This window comes from Lontra canadensis, unplaced genomic scaffold (assembly GCF_010015895.1).
Source record: "Lontra canadensis isolate GAN:19392208 unplaced genomic scaffold, GSC_riverotter_1.0 scaffold48, whole genome shotgun sequence".
NCBI lineage: Eukaryota > Metazoa > Chordata > Mammalia > Carnivora > Mustelidae > Lontra > Lontra canadensis.
In genome coordinates this window covers 3382875-3404664 of record NW_022631042.1, presented here as the reverse complement: position 1 = coordinate 3404664, position 21790 = coordinate 3382875, and the positions used below count along the sequence as shown (strand labels likewise).

The window sequence follows — 21790 nt, the reverse complement described above, 5'->3', positions numbered from 1 at the left end:
TGTGTTGCCAAAACATCCAAAGAAAGAGAAAAAGTAACAAAATCAGAAAAGGGACTGCATTTTTTCATCCTGAAATGAGATGAGGGACACCATAATGACACTTCAAGGAAAGGTCTGCTGCCACATCATACTGACCTGTAGTAATTCTCCCTGAAGTTAGATCTACTGCTGCATCAGTTCCTCCAGAATAATCGAAAGCATTTTTACTTTTATAGAAAAAATGTCCGGCTTCTGCTAAATTCGTGTCAGACATGGAAGGTTTCATTCCCCCAATCCCCCTATATCCATATGGCCCTGATCGATCATATTGATAGTGGTCATCCCTATAACCAAAACGATCCTCAGGAAGAGTAGCTGGAGGCTGCTGCGCTGTGCAGCTCCTTCCAAAGGGTAACTTATAAACCATGTCGCAGCATACAGCTCTTCTCCCCGCAGTCAGGTCAACAGGCTTTTCGTCATCTTCTATTATTTTGGTCACTGCACCGGAGGTGGATTCATCCACTGTTACAACAGTTCTGTGAGACTTTGTTGTACTGAGGTCTACTACTTCCCCGTCAGTGATTCCCTGGGATGTGATGCCATCAGTCCATCCATTTGTGACACCAACAGGAGGCACAGTCACAGGTTTTGTAATAGCTGATGTCACCGGGTGTGCTGAGGTACCCAAGGATAAGTTTATGGGTGCGTCCTCCCTAACTGCAGGGAAGGCCTGGCCACTTGGTATCCTGTAGGGGGGCTCAGCGTGCTTTGATGTAGTAAGCTGGAGTGGTGCTGTTGTTGCATGTGCTGTGCCCATTAGGCTTTCTGCGCCCGTGGTGTAACTTGAACTAGCGGCGCATGTGGCAACAGTCACTGTCTCAGTGACCACAGCCATCGGCCTTACTACTGATGGAGTAGCACTGAGATTTACAATAGAGGATTGGACAGCACTCATCTGTCTGCCATAAACATCACTGGCAGTGATCTGCCTTTTCATATCCATGGTGGAAGCAGAAAGATCCATACACTTTTCAGTCGCTTTCACTTCCACTTTTGGTACTGTACGCAAATCAATGGCATCCCCAATAAGCTGCACCTTTCCATTTTCCTTATGCTGACGCTTCTCTAAATGTAGGTTATCTAGAGCAAGAGGCTCTGGAGGAACTGAGATAGTGACACTGCTGAGACCAACACTAGGGACTACACTTCTGGCTGCTGAAACCTCAGCCTTAGAAACTTCAGTTGTGAAAAACTGTGTTCCTGAGGTTGGGGCTCCTTGAAATGAAGAGAGCGCTGTGACAGGGAGGGCAGAAAATGTCTCCAGAGTTCCAGAGAGGTACAAGCTCTGTTCTGAAGAAATTGGCATTCCTGCAGTTGTTAAAGGAGGAACTACAGAAAACACTGGTTCGATGGAAATCAGGTCTCTGGGGGGTGATCCCAGGGGCCAACTGGTAATCGCTTGACTAGCTGAAGGATCTGTTGGAGTCCCAGGTTCAGATGGCAATGTGATAACCACATAGGTTTCCATGAGGGATTTGGAATATCTTGGGGAGGACTTGTTAGAGTGAGGAGAAAGTGGGGAAGTAGGGGAAGGTAATTTATAATCTGCTGAAGTCACTAAATTTAGTGTCATATTTGAAGTTAAAGATAGACCTGTCAGTTTGGGGTGTGTATCTGCTGATTTTTGCGTAGTTACTGGAGGCTGAGGAACTGCTGGTTTCGGGGCAATTGGAGGTTTACTTGGCTCAGGTCTGTGTGTAAATACAAGTCCAGATGGGATGGAAGATGGTTTAGGAGGTACAGGAGGAGGCGCAGTGGTACATATTTTTGTTACAGGTAAGCCACTACTTCTTGGAAGAGCTGTGGCCTCTACTGTAGTAACAGCATCAACTAGAGGTGTAGCAGTAGGGGTTAGAGTCACTGGAGCTGTAACTGTTAGCTTTTTTTTAGGATGAACAGGTGGTTTAGGTGAGGTTGGTGGAGGAAGAGGTGGAGGAGGAGGGGGAGGAGGAGGAGGAGGTGGGGGAGGGGGAGGGGGAGGTGGGGGAGGAGGTTGGGCTGATGCATCCAAAGAAGAACTTCTAAAGAACGGATGAGTTTTCGTTGGAAGAGATGTAACAGAAGGGCTGCCAGATGGTAATGGAGATGCAGGTTTTGCTTGATCAAAGACCTGTCCAGACAGAAAGCATGTTGCTAGAACCTGCTCCTCCACGGCACCAGCAGAAGAAGGAGGGTGATCAAACACAGTTTCAGATAAGCCCATTTTCATTAGTTCAACCTCAGACTTTTCCCTTTTATCTCTGTAAGCTTCTAAAACCTCGAGAATAATTCCATTTCCAGTGTCCCTCTGGTCTTTCTTCACTGGGTCTTTTTCAGATGTAGATGAGTCAGTGGAAACAGTGTCAGCAATGAGCCCCTCGGGTACAGTTCCTACAGATTCTATGATAGGAGGTTCCATATCAGATAAGGAAATCACAACATGATCGACACTAGTTCTTCCATCTGGTACAGCAGTCCGATCTAAAGATATACTTATTTCTTCTGGATAGTCTATGATGCTGCCTGGAAAATACGTTGATGAAGAAATCTCAGAATCTTCTAGTTTAGTTACTATGTCCACAGGCTCTGTATAAACTGTGGTTATGCTATCCAGCGTAGTAATGGGTGAGGAGCTATCTGTAGTACAAACTGAAGAAACAGATGACGTGAGAGAGGGTGTGTCAGAGGGTGGGACAGATGTAGCACTTTCTGAAGGCTCAGAGTAGGTCAAAATCAGTGATTCGTGGGCAATTATCTCTTGAATTTCCCTTGTATAATCAGTTACATATTCATCCTCAATTTCTTCTGTTGAAAAATGTTGGGTTATTTTGACATCTGGGATAGAGAGCGTTGCACTGCTGGTCGAATCTGTAAGAGATGCCCCTGAGAGAACACTTGATGTCAAAGATGCATCGGGCACCCTGTCAAAGTCCATGGTAGACTCGGTCATATCGTCCGTGATGGGGGGCTGGGTTGGACTGGATCCAGGTGTTAACTGCATCTGTTGCCTCTTCATGAGTTCTTCATAGGCAGCATCAGCATCTAATAATTTTTTTTCTTCACTGGTAGAAGTTACCATACTACCCAGATCCACTATCTCATGGCTTTCCGGGATGATAAAAGAGCTTGAAACGATATCTTCTTGAGGCACAACAGAATGTAAGCTTTCTAACTCATAAAACTCTTTCTGGAGGTCTGTTATTTTTTGCATAGGATCTTCATAAATCTCTTCTGGAATTCTTATTTTTTGATCTTTCCCTCTCTGCTGCATAAATCCATTTTCATCTTCTTGCCTTGTTAGCAGACTGCCATCTACCGAACCATTGTATGTGTCCTCTACTAGAGATTCATAAATATAATCCTCTATTAACATCCCACCATACAAAGGCTCTTTTTCAAATATTTCATCTCGTTCAGTTGCACCTGGAAAAGCTTTATATTTGTGGGTTTTATGCATCATTTCTTCATATATCTCCTCGGCACTTTTTAATGCCTTTTGGCCACCTTCTTTCTGCATAATAGACTGCTCATCTGTTGGAGAGAACAAAGACACAGCTGTGGGCAATTTATAAACTTTTTGCACTTCTATTATTTTTTCTGGGCTTATTTCAAAACCTTCGGGGTCTGACTCTATGCTAGGTGAGTATTCAGAACAAGAAGATCGATGGAGTTCCTCCATTTCTGCAGCCTGACGTAACTCCTCCGTTGGAGATGCATCTTCAATGGGAGAGAGATTACTGGGTGGTGTCTTTGGTCTTTCCCTCCTTCTCTGTGCTCGAAGTTCATCTTTATCTTTCTTTGATTTCTTACTAGAAGTCTTTCTTTGCTGCTGCTCCAATTCCCGCTGCTTTTCTTGCTCCTTTAATAATTCTTCTTCCTCTCTCAATTCTTCTTCCTCTGAAGAATCTTCAATAGTAGGTAAAAGAGGACCATGTGACCTGTGCCGAGCTTTACGCTGTTGTTTGCTCTCTCCCTTTTTGTGACTCGGGCTACTGTCACTGTCCTCATCCAGTGACGACACTGATGTAGGGGATGTGCCAGGGGTGAAGCTGGAAGCATGAAGACTAGAAGATCCTTCCCCCCTTGACCTATCTTCTGGAGAGTCTGTCAGACTTTCCATTTCTAATTCTGGCTCCTCGTCAAAATACAAAGTTGTTTTTTTCTGTGAGGACTCTGCAGAGTATTTATCTGCTATTGTGCTGTTAAGTTCAATTGTTTTGAATCGACGTAGCCCTCCTCCTCCAGCAATTACAAGCTCTTCACTCTCCTGACTTTTAGTCTCTCTGTACTTAAGCTCAGGACTTTCATCGAATGTCTCATCATCTTCATCATGCCATGAATGGCGTCTCCCTGCATCATCATCAAAGCTTGTACTGCTTTTCCGAGTTAGTCGCCTGTGTTTCCCTGGTGTCGCCTTCCCTTTCCCTTTTGTTTCTTCCTTCTTCTGGCTCTCAAGGCTGCTACTTATCTCTTTGAGTTGGCTCCTAATGAACTCATCATCTTCAGAACCTGAAGCATCTTCGTCGGCACTCATTTCTATGATCTGCTTTCGAATAAAGTCCTCCTCTTCACCAGATCCTTGACTATCTTCCTGTTTATACTCATCACTGCTCGATGAACCAACACTAGTTCTCCGTTTTCTTTGTGGAAGGGGTGAGTTCTCACTTTCGCTACTGTCTTCAACTGAATCATAAGACTGTCTTCTAGTAGCTGTGTCATCAACAAACTCAGACTTCTCTTCATGGTCCTTTCTGGAAGGACCATCTTGTTGGCTATCTTTTTTTAACATGTCTTTTTCTTCTTGACTCTTTGCGAGCTCCTCTTCTGCAACTGTGGTTTCTAGGGTTTCAGATAAACTTTGAGTTTTTGGTTGGTCCTTAGGCGGCTCAGAAGTAACCTCAGGAGGTTGGGTTTTCTTTTCTGTTTTTTCTTCAACAAGTGTACTTGCCTGAGCTTCCAAAATGGATAGGACCGTACTTTCCAACTTAGCCAAATCTGAGGGGCTGGAAGGGCTGCTTTCTTGCGAAAAAGAGTCCTTTTTGAGTCCTTTGAGCAAATCTTTTTCATCACTTGGAATAAGACTTGGAATTTCACCAAGTGAACTTGATATCCCATCAGAAGAATATCCTGTGTCACTCAGACCTTGTGGGCTTTTTGGTTGCTGAGAACTTGAGGTGTCTGATTTGTCATCTTCCTTTTCCTAGCAGGGAGGAAAAGATATAGGAAAACTTAACATGATTAAACTGGTAACATGGCCTCTCTATTACTCCCAAATAACTACTATGAACTGAGGAATAATTATAGGATTTTTTTTAACTATATGCCAGTATTTTTTTTTAATCTTTGGATACAAGAAAGTGAAAGGAGTTGATACATATTGACTACGGTTAGTTTTCATTTAACCTAAGTTTAATTAAATGTCAATTCTCAATGACATCTTATTTTTTCCATTAATACTCTCTATGTTTTTACATTTCAATTCCATTTTCTTTCAAACACATCATTATCTTTCTCAGTACATTTACTTTGGGAAAAAGTTACAAAGTGTCAAATAAAAAGATTAATCTTTTCATTAATATAATCAATACTTTTGAATCCTGAAGACAAGAAAAGAGAGAAAAAAAATCAGAGGATGGGCCTTGTACCTGGCTACAAGTTGTAAGAGATGTTGGAAAATTTACTTAACAAAAACATGCAGGTAATATGACCATAATGATATCTGTCTGAGCTAACATAAGATATATATTTTTTTAGAGAGGGATTCAAATAAGACACTACTAAGTGTCTTTTAAGACACTTTAAAAGACAGTAAGACACTATATTTCCTTGGGATTGTTGTTAATATTATTATTCTATATCATTTGAAGTGAAGGTTTAGAGACTTTGAAAAAGTTTACAATAATTATTATTAGTAATTATCACTATTACTTAATAATACTGAAATACTGAAAAAGTTATGCAGTAATTAGTCTGACTCATGGCTTTCGCTAAAGAGAAATATCTATTATTTTTGTAGTGGTGTTAATCTTATTTATCTTCAGCATCATACCTCAAAGAAAATGTCATTTATAAATGTCTTCTGATTTGGAAAATACTTGGACTTTTACCTTTACACTATGTCAAAGTCAGTTCCTTTTAACTAGTACAATAACAAACTTTTGCAAATGGGACCATGGGCTTTCCAGGGAGCTGAGACACTAAGTAGACAAATCACAGCCTTAATCTGCTGCAATCCTTTGGCTGGGATGAGGCCATGTCAGCAATTTGGTTCAAGAATCAGAGCAGCCTTAAATGAAAATGATAAACATAGAGACTTTTTGCGTAAGTCCAAATTAAAAATATCTATGAGCAAAATGAAACTCAACTAATCCAGTTGGTTTCCATGCTTAAAGTAGAGTGTGTTAAAATAACCCCACAGCCCTGTGGAATGAAGAGGTCAGAAAACGAGCCCCAGGAGGACATGTTCTGTCTGACTCTGGACTAAGAGGCCACCTCAATTCCACTAAGTCTGTATACTGAACTAACCATCTCAATATTTTCAGTGGGTTTGTATGCATGGGCTCCTCCAACCCATCTGTAGCCCAAATGATCAGATAGAGGTCAGGTTGAAAAACAAAACACAAACATGCAAAAATCTTTCTTCCTTCTTTCCTTCCTTCTCTCCTCTTTCCTCTCCTTCTCCTCTTCCTTTTCCTTTCCCTTCTTCTTTTAGCTATAGAGTTCTCAAATATAGACGCTGTCAGTTTGACATTCATTTTACATTCATGTTCTTCTCACTACTTGTTGTTACCAGGTATGGTTAGAGATGTATCTTGAATGCATTATATGGTAAAATGTTTTGGCCAAATTTACAACATGACACAACTCAAATTTTTAAAAAGTGGTGATATATTATTCATGAATTTATGCAAAAAAAATAAAAACCCATATGTACTCTTTGGTTTATCATGAATTAACTTCCCTGGGTCATTTCAGACGTCTCCCCAGGAAAAACTTACTTTTCAGCAGCGGTAAGACTTTAGTAGTAGGGCTGATGAGCACCTGACTAATTTTGGTTTCTTTGTCTTAAGAGCTGCACATTAAAGAGGTAAGCACAGAAGAAGCACACTTCTAACAAAATCTTTCTAGATGGTCCAAGTAGACGGATGTTCCTCTCTCCTCACATCCCACACAATGATGAGCACAATTTTTTTGAGTTCAACATGCTTTCTATGTCTTTCCTTATCTTCCTTCCCAACCTTCACTAAATCACAGTAAATACCGTAACCAGAGTGATGGGGCACCTAAGCTCCTTGTGAGGAAAAAAAATAAAATAAAAAAAAAATCAAATTTGTGAAGGTGTCATTTATATTCTTTATTTTGTGTCTACATAAGTTATAAAACAGAACAAGCTAATAAATTATCCATATATATGGAGGAAATGTAACCATTGTTATATATAACAATTGAGTATAATAATAAAAGAAAAATTATAGTTTCATACAATGAATTCTACAAGGTCTACATTTTACAAAACTAAAATTAGGACCAGACATACAATGTAAAAATGAAATTAAGATACAGTAGATAGAAGACTAACACACATAAATATCAAAATACCTACAATCCCCTTCTGTGGTCTTTCTCCGTATGTTCATGTTTTCTTTCCTTCCTTAGTATCATGTTCTACCCACTTCTCCCTCCTGCCCCTCTCCTGGTCTCTTTCCTCCACATTCCGCAGAGGATTCAATCATTATTTATGTATGATGATGCTGTGATGATTCTTCCCTCTAAATGACTCTTCCTTTCCATATTATGAAGTGGCTAACGGCTGCAAACATTTTTTCTACAGGCTTGTGGGTCTAAGATAAAATGTTTGGGGTGGTTAATAAGAAAATCAAGTTAGGTGACCAAAGGGCATTTTTCTGAACTATTTAGAAGAAACAGTTGGTCATGGATTTATTGTGCCACAGTAAATTGAAAAAAAAAATTCATAATGTCAACTCTTCTCACACTAACTAGCATAGGAGTAAAGTCTCCTGAGAGAAGAGAGTGACCTTCTGCTTTTTCATTACACTGTTAGCTGTTAACTACCAGATCATATGCTGACCAAGCTCTTTGCTTCTTTAAGGCTCCTACATGTTCATTTCTTTACCCTCTGCTGCTAAAATCAAAAAAAGAAAAAAGTTGCTCTTCATATGCAGGGATAAATATACTGAGACACTCATCTGTCCATGTATTTATCCCCACACAAGTTAACTGGGCTATATAGATATAACACTGCAAACTCTTGATTCATGGAGAGATATATATATACATACATATATATATATATATATATATACACATACATATATATATATATATTAACAAGGGAATAATTTGATCAAAGTAGATGGAACTGAGAAGATCATAAAACACAGTGTGCAAGTTGGATTTGGTTTTCTCTAATTATTTAATCTTCCAATGGCTGTCTGGAGTACTGTAACTCTAGAGGAATATGAACAAAGGATTTAGAAGAGGGAGGTATAATTTGACTTATTTTCTTCTAAATTTCTAAGTCCCTAGGACTAAAAGATTGAGAGTTTTCTCCTAGTTGCTCCAAAAAAAATATGGTTATTAAAAAAAATGTATGGTTGTATACTTATTTTTGAGAAGAATGTTAAACTACTTATGATAATATGTTAAGATTTACTGAAATGAACAGATTCAAATAGTTCTTTATAAATTACATATATATTATATATAACACATATATGTATATGTATAAGTATCACTGAATTTTCTTATGTACACATTTTTTTCTTCATTTGAATGGATAATCAGAAAATGAAATTATCTATTTCATTTTTTACATGTAATACCATCTAGAATCACCTCTGAAATGATTATTTAAGAGGAAAATTCCATGCATCTACTTTTTACACAAGAATTTTTGTTTGTCACTTGGAGGCAGTGAGTGGGAACAAACATAATTTAAGCATACCTGCATACCTTTTCATTTTTTTAATAGCAATGTCATTTTTCAATTCCCCTGAGGAACACATTTTCTGTGCATTTTTCTGAGTACATTTAGCATTAGAGCCTACTGCACTTACTTTTGCTGTTACTGTTATTGCACTTTTCCCATGTATAGAATTACAGTACTTGAGCCTTTCTAGTTGTGTATATGAAACAATTATGCAAAATTTTCGGAGGCTAAGATTCATATATATTGATATATATATATATATATATATATATATTTTTTTTTTAACTTACTAACTAAAAGTAGAGAGTGGAGAATTCCTTTTCCTTCTAATATTCCCCTGCCATTTACTGACCTGGAGACCAGTCAGAGAGAGGCAGTGATGAACTTGACCCATTTGAAACTCTTCGATGGTGGCATATCTTGAAGCCTTCTCTAGTGATGTAGAAAGTGCCAAGACACACCTGTACTGGCCAACTCAGTTCAGCCCCTTTCATAAATGCAGAGATGTTTAGCTTTTCATACTGAAGGCAAATGGAAGTTTACTGAATATTGCCATGTTGTTGGTAAATTTAAGACTGTACAAAGAAAGGATGCAATATAGCTTAATTTTCCCAAGCCATTTATTTCAATGGGCCAAAGTAAAACAACAAATGAACGATCTTTAATCATTTATACAATGGAAGGGTCAAAATGGATTACTAGCCTGATTGTTCTAAACACTCTAAAGATTAAGTCCATAATGTTCAGTGGAACTGGAGAGAAAAACTGAATATTCTCACCTACATGGGAATCTTTTTCACTACAGAAAAACTTATTATTTTTCATCCTGATTATGCTGTCATTACATACAATGACTTCTACATAACTTGATTATTAATCTCTTGGTCATTTTTAGGCAGAAATAAAAGTTTATGCTAACGGATGTTCAAATTTTGGTGTTTATCAGGAGAGCTATAGTGTTTCAATGTAATACATCAAATGCAGACAAGCAGTATTCTGTTTAAGTATATAGATAAAAAGAGAGAACTCTGTAGCAACATGAAATTTTAAAATAGTAAACAAGTAAAGAAGACTATCTTTCAAATTATTTATTATATTTGAGGATGCATTTTAATTCCATTTGACAAACACATTTTGGCTGAGAAGAATAAATGGACAGACAAAAAGATATGGTGACAAAGAAATGTAAACAATATACTATGAAAATACGAAGGACACAAATGACATGGGATTATAGCAGTAGTTGCTAAGAGAGAAGAATAGTTATCATAATGTACTGGCAGTATGGTACAAGTGTCATAAGACTGATGTGTAATGTTGAAAAGCCACTCTTTTATAATCAGAACTGGACTATAATCTTAGCTTTGCTGAATCCTTAGCCATATGATCCTGGGTACAGAAATTTAGTTTTCTTCAATTTAAAGAAGATACAATATCTACCTCATCCACTGTTGTGCGGATGAAACGATCAAGAAAATAGTTAACATAGTGCCGAGAATATTCTAAGAGATAAATTAAGAATATTATCTTGATTTCAAACAAACAAAAAACAAACTTAACACCAGTCAACACAGGGAGTTTGGCAGCAGAAGTGACAGCCACCGAGGAGAAAAGTGGTCACTTCAGGCTGACGGAAGTGAGCAGCAACAATGTCCCAGGACCTGAGTGCAAGTTATACTGGAGCCATATTCCACAGGGCTGAGGAAGCCAAACTAAGTTATTTGGACAGGAGTCTTGGCCATGGGAAGCAAAGGCCTAGGCGAGTTTGGAAAATGATCTAATGGGCTAGAAGAAGTAGATGTAAAGATTTTTACTATATTTTTAATTCAAAATTACATGTTTCTCATATTTAATAAATGGACTGACACTAATATTCCTTTACTTCTTATATGAGTTGGTTCCTGTTCTGTAAGGAATCCTGAGGAAAAACCGGGAGTTACACTCTAAGGAGACGTTATAGTGAGGTAGTCACTTTATTCCTCCATCTTTATACTGAGGTTTCCTATTCAGTTGGGCAGCTCTCTGGCTTTTATTACTTATTAGCAATTACGCCGGCTTTCCTGTTACAGGTAAGTGGTAGACAAAAGATTCTTGCAAAACAAAAACCACGTCATAAAGATAATAACGTAAGACATACACGAACACATGACAAACACATTACTAAAGAAGCTGACACTCATCATATTATTACAAGCTTTTCATCAGCCACATTGCAACAGAAAGGCAACGATGACCAAGTTAAACCAGATCTGACAGTTTGCCCAAAACGCCTGCCATTATCAGGAAACCTATTGGTTTCTGTATTTTCCATTGGTTTCTATTGTTTCCATCTGTATTGATGTCCATTATTGCCAATAGCAAAGCTTGCCTAAACACAACATGCTTTAGCACCATAGCAAGCGATATGACACCATCACAGACTTCTAAAATTTTCTGCAAATTCTAGAACTTCCCCAACTTTCAATAAAATGAAAAATAAACACTTATAATCTTCTTTTGATTTTTCTTATTTGATAATAAAAGACAAAAAAAAGTCACACGTCATATGGAGAAACCTGATATATCCAGCATGGAAAAATGGATGAAGTAATATGTACGGAATGATATGGTGACAAATGAAACTGTATTTTTTGGTCAGCAAATATTGCTGGAAAGAATAAATAAATAACTAGAAGGTTTGGGAGAAATTATAACAAAGTGAGTAGGAAAAGTTTTGATAATAACAGAATCAAAGTGTAGATATTTTTAATATTTTCAGTTTAAATACTATTTCTGCTTGAGTAATACTTAAAGTGCTACTCTAAGCCACCAAGTATATTACCTACTGAAGAGTTGGCTTTTTTTGACTGAATTATTATTTTAAAAAGGGTAAGATTACAGAGATATCGGTATCTGTGAAATTCATTTACTATATCTGGTGACAAGTAGGTCAGAACAGAACAGAGTGACTCAGCATTTTACGGAGGTGGTGTATGTTGTATAGAGATGAACCTTTATATCTTGAAGACTATCTTTAATGACAGGGATAGTGGGGGGCGGGGAGAAAGATAGATGGGAGAAAGTAAACCCTAGTTATCAGCAGTATGCTACTTAGTAAGTATTTAGTAAAAAATACACATAAAAATATAGAAATAAAAAAACTCAAACATAAAAATAAAAGGAAAATAAATTCTCTTTAAGAGAATTATCATGTGAAAACAGCCCTCTGAAACAGAAATTTGGAAAACTTGTGATTGTGCTATATAAAATGGCATATGTCATTTTTAAAAACTGTCATATCTGCTCCCTTAACAAATTTTAAAAAGAGTATTTTAATCTGCTTCTAAGCCTTCCAGATGCGGAACTCCAGCGGGGCTTTAAAGGAATTTGTGTGTGTGTGTATATATATACACACACACACACACACATATATATATTTACATACACACACACACACATATGTATGTAAATATGTATATATTAAATATGTATATATTGAATTCCTCATTTTCTGACAGATAGCAAGAACAAATTATTGGTATCAGGGAAGATTGACATTTGTTTGTGGACTTTTCACAATTAAAAAAATTATTTTCAGGGGCACCTGGGTGGCTCAGTGGGTTAAAGCCTCTGCCTTCGGCTCAGGTCATGATCCCAGGGTCCTGGGATCGAGTCCCGCATCGGGCTCTCTGCTCAGCAGGGAGCCTGCTTCCTCCTCTCTCTCTATGCCTGCCTCTCTGCCTACTTGTGATTTCTGTCTGTCAAATAAATAAATAAAATCTTAAAAAAAATTATTTTCAGTTTCAAACTAGGAGAACACGTAGCAAGATTTGGCAAGTACAAACTCTGATCCAGTCCTTCTAATTCAGATATATCCTTGTGGGTTATCGTTCTTGTTATGGATGGTCATTAAAACTAAACATCAAAATACCAAAATAAGCTTAACTTAAAAGATGAAATTCAAATAACTCTATCATAAAACTTTAGACCAAGATTTTTAAAAATGTTAAAGCACAATCAATGCTCTCTCTAAAATACTATTATTAATCATATTTTAATGTGATTAAGGTGATCAAGTGTATCTATATTAAATAAACTAACAATAATTTTAGCTTATTTCACTGATTTATATTATGTTTTTGTGAATGTTTTCTATTGTTGATAATATATTAGTAAATAAGTGTATACATTTGATTCAGAAATAAGTACATACATACCAAGGTAGTAAAATAAAAGAAAAAGTAGTGATAAAAGGATGTGATAAAAAGATAGTAATGAAGGTGTAAAATAAAATTAAAAAGTACATTAACAAAATATTTGGCTATTTCTTGTTTAGATTATTTAACAAGCAATGGGAAATCATTAGCAGTATCTGAGTGACAGAGTTAAATTATGTGAAATTTGGAAAATAATTGTCTTAACTCTAGAAAACAAATTGAGGGTCATTGGAGGGTAAGTGGGTAGGGGATGGGGTAACTGGGTGATGACTATTTAGGAGGGCATGTGATGGGAGGAGCACTGGGTGTTATACAAAACTAATGAATTATTGAACACTACATCTGAAACTAATGATGTACTGTATGTTGACTAATTGAATTTAAATAAATGAATAAATAATAAATATTCTTTTATAATAAAAATGTTATTTTTATTAAAAATGAAAAAGTAAAATGAACATTTGTCACCTTCTGTTGAGGTCACTGTAATAAGATAAAACTGCCACACATAAGTAAACAAAAAAAAAATGATCTGACAACCATATATATGGAAGTAGGGAGAAAGGGCAGGGAGCAGGCACGGTGACATAATTAGATTCCTCGAATCATTAATGATAGGTCATGAAGGCCATCATTAGGAGCATCCTCAGGAATAGGCATCAACAGACAGGAATGTGATAAATTGGATGCAGAGAGCAAAGAGTGGGCAGGTAAGAAGAAATCTGAGGGTACTCAAAAGGGTAGTGACTGGGAGACTAGAGACGAATGAATGATATTGTCATTACCAGAAACAGAAAGTCAGAAGAAACTGCTTCTATAGAGAGTGGATGAGATTCAAACAAATGAGTTCCGGTTTACAGTAAGGCTTTGAAGCAGAACTCAAACTGGGTATTTGAAAACACAAATCTGATACTCAAAAGAGGGCCAGGAGGGTTGCAGGTAGACTTAAGAATTGCTCATGTGGCTCCCCAAGAACAAAGAAGACAAAACTCAAACCAAAGCAAAACACAAAGAAAACCTAATCATGTAGAGATTAGGAAAGAAAGCGATACACAAAGTCAAAGTACAACTCATAAAGCATGAGCAGAAAGACAAAAAGAGAACAAAAAGGGAAGGGTCACAAAAGCCAGGGGCACTTCACAAACAGAGAAACAGCCAAAGGCACCAGGTTTTGCCAAGTGGTTAGCTAGGAGAAGCAATGGGTGGTGGTCATGTTACTAGATCCAGCCATTGGAATAAAGAATATACAGGCACCTGTTCTGACTCTGATACACTCATTCATGTAATGAAGGTAGAACAGGATGTACTTAATGAGTGGCACAACATGTATCAAAGATGGGTTAGTAACCATGTGTAAAACTGAAAACACCAAAAAAATGGTCTATAGATTCTTATTAAAGTTCTAATACTAACTTCTAATATTGATAAGTCATTTTTTTCCCTTCCAGTCACTGCTGTTATTTGTGAGGTAAAATCATTCAACCAGATATGATGTAAGATCTCATGTAGTTCTAAAACAGAGTTCTTCTAAAAATGACATTATTGCTTGTACAGATAGAGGTTAAAATGGATACTCTTAAAAGTTGCCACTAAAGAAAGAGAACATATATTATTCCAGATGATGCCAGGATTATAAATAATCCTTTAATAATAAACACATTAAACAAACTCCAAATAGAGTGTGTTATATTAAAATCATGTTAAATACTAAAATTAACTTTTGTCCTGAATTTTAGCCACACTTTTTTTTTTTTTTTTGGCAATTGCAGTTTAATCATTTTATGGCTGGTGGCTCCTTAAAAGGCTTTCAAGCAAAAAGAAACATGTTGACTTGCTTAACCCAGTGACTAAGTGCATAGAAACTTATATAAAGACACATATTACTTTTTTTATAGAATTTTTTTAAGATTATTTATTTATTTATTTGACAGAGAGAGAGAGAGAGATCACAAGTAGTCAGAGAGGCAGGCAGAGAGGGAGGGGGAAGCAGGCTCCCTGCTGAGCAGAGGGCCTGATGTGGGGCTCGATCTCAGGACCCTGGAATCATGATCTGAGCCAAAGGCAGATGCTTAACCCACTGAGCCACCCAGGTGCGCCAAGACACATATTATTTTATATTAAAGGTGGATACTGATTTTATGTTCATAGAAGAGAGAAGAAACTTATTTAAGAAACTCTTCTTATCAATTCCAGTAAATTATCAGATACTCATAAAAGCAAGGAAAATAAATTTGATAGCTATGCTTTATTTAAGTTAAATCAAGCTGTCAGAAAGCCCAAGTTGCTCATTTTAGCAACTGTTACACATTTCCAAAAGTGCCTTCAATCCAAAGCTTGCACCATCATAATTACCATTAAGCGCGCTCTGTATTTAGGTAAAAATTCCCAAATTTCATATATATAAGACAGCGTAAAGACAGGAAAATGTAACTTACTGTTTTTTCTCTCCCAGGTTCCACCCGATCAGGCTTTGCTGTGCCTGCTGCCTGTGGTTGTTCTTTCATTGTTTGAGTTGCCTCATCGTCTTCCTTGGGCAAACTTGGAGGCGGGCCAGAGGGTTTATCTTCCATTTTGGTCTGTGGTGGCGTCTCCTGTACTACCTGTGGAGTCACTTTGCCTTCTGGCTTTTCTTCAGTGGTTGGTACTTGAGTTTTAAATAAGTCTTGTTTCTGTTCCTCCTCTAGAGCTGATGGTTTTGTTACTGGAAGTAACTCTTTGTCTTCAGGTGCTGGCTTTTTTTCTTCAGATGTTGGTTTCTTTTCTTCAGGAGGTGGCTTTTTTTCTTCTGGGAGTGCCTTTTTGTCCTTAGTGGGTGGCTTTTCTTCTTGAGGGGCTGAAGTTTTGTCTTTCTCTAGTTGACTCTCTTGTTTGTGATCTGTGGTCACCTTTGGGAGAATCTTTTCAACTGATGGTATTTCTTTCACTTTTTCTGGAACTATTTGCTCAGCTTCTGTTTTTACTTCTTGTTCCTTCTTTTTCATTTTTGCTTGGGGAGGCATTGCTGCTTTCTGAGATGGTTGTTCTGGAGGGACGGGCATAGGAGAGGCTTTTGGTCCTGAAGGTGTAGGTGGAATTTTGCCCATATCTTCAAGCTGTCCTGATATTGCTCTCTGGGTTTGGCAATTTAAACAAAGCCATTCTTGAATCTGCAAAGAAAACAGCAATGAACAGATTAACTATATTAAAATGGATCTGTTTTGATGCCTATATTAAGTTAACAGCTGGTAATTACTAGTTGCTCTTTTGTATAGGGAGAAGGTAGGTCCTTTTTTACCAAATCAATGAAAGAGTGACTTCTAAGGAAGACTGCAAAAAGACTATTTATAATCTAAAAATAAGAGGAACCCCTAGAGATTGGCAATTCACTCTCCTCACCATAAGGAAGAAAAAATATATATAGCATTAAAGATGGAGCTGGGGTTGGGGGGAGGCTATGTGGAGTCAGGCGAATATTCACTTTTTTGGTGAAGAACCAGCATTTGTTCCAAACAGAGTATTTTGGAGCGTGGGGGCTTCAAAATTGGTATTTCATATATTTACACAAAAGTATTAAATTTTGTGGTCATTTTCTATTAACTACAATTAAGCAAAAGTTCTTTTAGGATTTAGCGTATAATCTCCTATCTCTTGATGTGGGTCAAATGTAGTTCGATCTACCAGAGTAGAACTTCACAAAGTACATGAAAAGTTTTCAAGAATCGTTCGTGCATAATTCTCTATCTGCTTTAGGGCTGAAAAATAATTTTATTCTTAATAATATTCACATTTCTCATGCAACTGAGCAAGACACATTCATTGGCTCAAATTATTTGGTATCTTTCCCCCAGAGTTTTTTGAATCGCTGACTAAAATAGTTCCTTGAATTTCTGCTTCTCAGTATAATCTGTGGGCCATTTGTACCAACAGCCTGAGGTGGTCATAAGACATGCAAATTCCTAGGAATTCCTAAAACTGTTTTAGCAGGATCCTGGGGGTTGGAGAAGGAGTAAATAAACTGGTTAATTCTTGGTTGATTCTTTTGTAAGCTAAATTCTGAAAACAAATCTCTCATAACACATACAAATGATGGCATGGGAGACTGATTATGTTAGACTAATAATATTGCAGAATTCTTCCCTTATTGATGTATGTTATGTTTTTCTTACCTTATAAATATTATAATGTAAGAGCTAAAGGCTATACATGTAGCTTCTAATTGTTACATTTAACAAATACCTATTCTGTAAAGTCCAAGGTTGGAAGGGCATAGAAATAGTATTGTATTCATATGTTGCACTGTTTTCTGAGTTCAGTTTCAAGCTGCTTTCCATACTGGATCACTCTTTCTAGTTACAGGACTTAAAACCATTCATTGTTCTAGAATATTATTAGGGATCTAAGTTTTATTTCTTATTTCAGCTTCTAATTTCATTAGAGATATAAAAAAATGTTGCTTAATAATAATGACTTAGGAGCACCTGGGTGGCTCAGTCAATTAAGCATCTGCCTTCGGCTCAGGTCATGGTCCCAGGGTCCTGGGATGAGCAGGGAGTCTGCTCATTGCTATCCATCTGCACCTTCCCCCCCAACCCCCACTGGTGTTCTTTCTCTCCCTATCACTCAAATAAATATTATCTTTAAAAAAATAATAATGATGACTGTTTTACAACCTGTAAGCCATTACAATTCTTATTTACTTATCTAAAAAGTTAGGACAAAAGTCCATTATTTAATTTTTGTGAAATGTGGTCTATAGAAGTATGCGTTACAGGTTCATTTGCTCTTTTCTGTGTACAATCATCCAGTACCAATTCTCTTCTTAATTTCAGGTCTCAGCAACTCTCAAGTGAATGGTGGCTTCTTTGTATCAGAACTTTATAGAAAAGTCTTAGGAAAGAAACTGGTTTGATTCCTTGTGTCAAATAGGAAAAGCTCTCTCCAGCCCTTCTGCCCAATAGTCCCCGGAGGGGGCACTTCCAGAGTCCTACAGAAAATCAACCTTTACCTGTGTTGTGGTTTTAAAAACCATGACTCAGTTGAGCCACAGCAGAGGATATTTTCATCGAGAACCTGTCATTTTTTAAAAACAAAAGGGGATGCAAAAGCAGCATCACTGCTCTTTTGTCACACGGATTCTAAAAACCAAAAGCAGGTGTGCGATAAGCATTCCTGGCAGGCCAGGTCCTAATGTAAAGAAGTTAGGGAGTGTTTTATATACCAGGAACACTGGTATCACTACACTGCAAATTTTTATCAAAATAATAGTGTGATTCTTTTATCTGAGTCTTAGGAACAAAGTTATCATCCCATCATCTTATAAGTAATAGCATATGATACCACAATGGTACACAGCTCTTGTTAAAATGAAAATGTGTTGAGAAGATAAACAAAGTGACTATTTCAAAGTAATACACTCATTATTTTCACATATTTAAAACTTAGGTAAGAGGATACAAGGTATCCTCTATTTAACCTATAGTGTCACAAAAAATACTTCATTTTTCCCAATTTAAAGTAATATTTGATAAAACTACAAGCAGTGATAACCACACTAGTATGGTCTGCAAGGCAAAAGGAAGACAATATCAGTCTAGAAAAAAAAGGATCTTATCCTGAGAGCATCACTGGCTAGATTAAATTTGTGTTTTCCTTAAATTTCCATCCTTATGCAGTTAAACCTGATATTTTTATACTTGGTCTCTCAGTTGCATGACTGATTTGCATTTGAAATAAGATTATTGAGACAAGTCTAATTCTTTTGACTTTACACTTTGATTAAGTGTCACCAAAATTCATTTGGGGGCGCCTGGGTGGCTTAGTGGGTTAAGCCTCTGCCTTCGACTCAGGTAATAATAAGTCTCTTTAAAAAATAAATTAAAATTTAAAATAATTAAAATTTTTTAATAAGATTTTTTTTAAGATTTTATTTATTTATTTGACAGAGAGAGATCACAAGTAGGCAGAGAGGCAAGGCAGAGAGAGAGGAGGAAGCAGGCTCCCCACGGAGCAGAGAACCCGATGTGGGGCTCGATCCCAGGATGCTGGGATCATGACCTGAGCCGAAGGCAGAGGCTTTAACCCACTGAGCCACCCAGGCGCCCCAAAATAATTTAAATTTTTAATTTAAATAATTAAAAAAATAAACGTTTAAAAAATTCATTTGGAAACCGAATTTGCTGAATTTACATGTCAAATAATAAAAACATAATTCACTTATGTATCTACTCTGTATATATTTATTTTAGTTATATCTATGGAGTACATATACCATTGAGCAAGGATATGTGTAAGGTTTATTTCATCATGGAACTTGCATTAAAGTAGGAGGACTAAGATAAGGGTTAAAATAAATATACAGTAAAAATATATTTACATATAAGGGAAATGGAAAGGATATAATAGTTTCAATGGGCTCGTCTGATGAATTTGTTTAGAACATATGGAATTTGATAATTCATGAATCCCAAAGGAGAATTTTTTCAGCAGACAATTAGAAATTCTGAATTGGAAGACTCATATGTGTGTCTCTTCTTTCTGCAGCTCTAGAATCAAAATTAGAATGCCAACAAATTCAGCAAGCAGAGGAAGTTATAATATCAATAAGGAATTAAAAAGGGGAGGAAAGTACAGTAATACCAAAATTTGTATATTTCTTTAAATTTGCAAAATTAAATTTTATTAAGAGAGGGCATATGAAATGGCAGAGGCTAGGGTAAAATCAAAAGTAGAAATGAGAAAGGCCAAAGTGATCAAATTTTAATAATGAGTAAAGTGAGTGAAAATTAATTTTCAAGAACGTTCGTTTTGGGCATATGGGTTATCGCCATTGTCATATTACCGTTAAATACAGACACAATTAGTAGAAAAGTTGGCTTCACAAGTGACAATTTAGGAAATACTCTACAACCACATAAGATGTAAAAATCTGTAGTTCACAATTTTTTTTGCGTTCTTTACCAAAAATAATCCCAAAGATTTTTGTATCCCTGTATTCAGGGATTTAATTAAGAAGTATTACACTTCTAGGTCCAAAAAAACATTATCTGCCCTCTTAGTTTGTCAACAGCCACACTACTAAACACGCATCAGGTTTCGAGACCAGTAACAATCTGGGGATAAAATAAGCAAGATGCCTAAATTATACAGAAATTCAATGCGTAAATGATCACTGTCCATATACGGTTTTTACCACCTGAAAGGATTTTTACCACACGTAGCATTAACTCTTTCTGCAAATTGCAAAACACTTGACTATTCATTGTTTGCCGTAAGGCTAAACACCAACGGAGTTACAGCTTTATCTTTGAAAATAAAGACAGTAAGACAGGGGTGCCTGGGTGGCTCAATCGGTTGAGTGTCTGACTCCGTTTCAGCTCAGGTCATGATGCGATGGCTTGTGAGATGGAGCCCATCAGCCCTGCTCCACACCCAGCAGGGAGTCTGCTTGAAGATTATCTCCCTCTGTTCCTCCCCCTACTCGTTCTCTCTTTCTCTCCCTGTAAATAAGTAAATAAATCTAAAAAAAAAACCCAGCAAGACAATCAGAAAATATATATCATGTATATAGATTTATATAAAATAAAGCCATTGCTGTTATATTATTGGGTTTACTACATAGAGAATACAAGAAAATACATAGGAAAATACAGTGCTTATCGAGGCTATTTTTTTTTTTTTAACTTACAAGTCATCGTTATGGATGCTTCCAGACTATTTCCATTTCATTGGTTTCACTAGGTTCTTAAATTATGTTTTATTTTCAGTATCCTATAAATATCTCCTAATAGTATAAAACATAAAAGATTTTATCTATATTATTATTAAATGTATCAAATACATTCAGAAGACTCTGTGAGACCAATCACCTTTTAATCTAGGGCTTCAACATTAATAACCTGGATACCAAATTCATTTCCAAGTAGGGGAAATTCTGATAAACAAATAGTGTATAAAAAATAACTCCATGTCGATCACAACACACTAAAATGTATTCAATTGTCAGCTGGTGCATGTTAATAGAATGCATTTATCTTAACATCCAATCATTAGGGCTTGTTCAAAGCAATGCTCCACAAATCCATTAATCTTATGAGCAAAGTAGGAAATGAAGGCAATAAAAACCCAGAAGAGGGACGCTGCTGTGCTACTCAGCATTTTTCCATCAATAAGCAATTTGCTTTATATAACATTTCAGCTGTAACTATAGCAACAATACCATTAAGGAAAATCTCCAAACTTCAGGCCTGCCTATTTATTCCTTTTAAGTATCATTTCAGAAGCACGATAGTAAGACCTGCAGCAGGTTGAAAGTTGGCCGTTAGACTTGAAATGGTAGAGAACGGATGGCTGCAAAGCCTGTAGGAGACTTCACAGTCATATCTGAGACGTCTTCACCGCATTTTAGCATGAATTTTCATTAAAAGACCAACCAGGCGAATTTGGAAGCTCAGAGAGTTTCCACCAACAAGAGTATGTAAGGAGAGATTACATACCCGCTACTCAAAATTCTGTAAAGGAAAATCAAGCCATCAAGGGAACTTATACTCAAATACCTTGGAGTTTCCAGCCTACTATTGTCTTTGAGTCAACAATAAACATTTTACACAGGTTTCTGTTTGTCTGTTTATCTGCTTCTCACTCAGAATGT

The 21790-nt window shown here is 36.8% G+C and overlaps 1 protein-coding gene across 1 annotated transcript in view; it reads right to left on the bottom strand.

Annotated features, from left to right (window-relative positions):
* Window positions 1-21790, bottom strand: part of PCLO (piccolo presynaptic cytomatrix protein) — a 397216-nt gene that overhangs the window by 186888 nt on the left and 188538 nt on the right. Inside the window, 2 exon segments of the mRNA XM_032873242.1 lie at window positions 136-5218; window positions 15600-16310. Coding sequence (XP_032729133.1) covers window positions 136-5218; window positions 15600-16310 — 5794 coding nt within the window.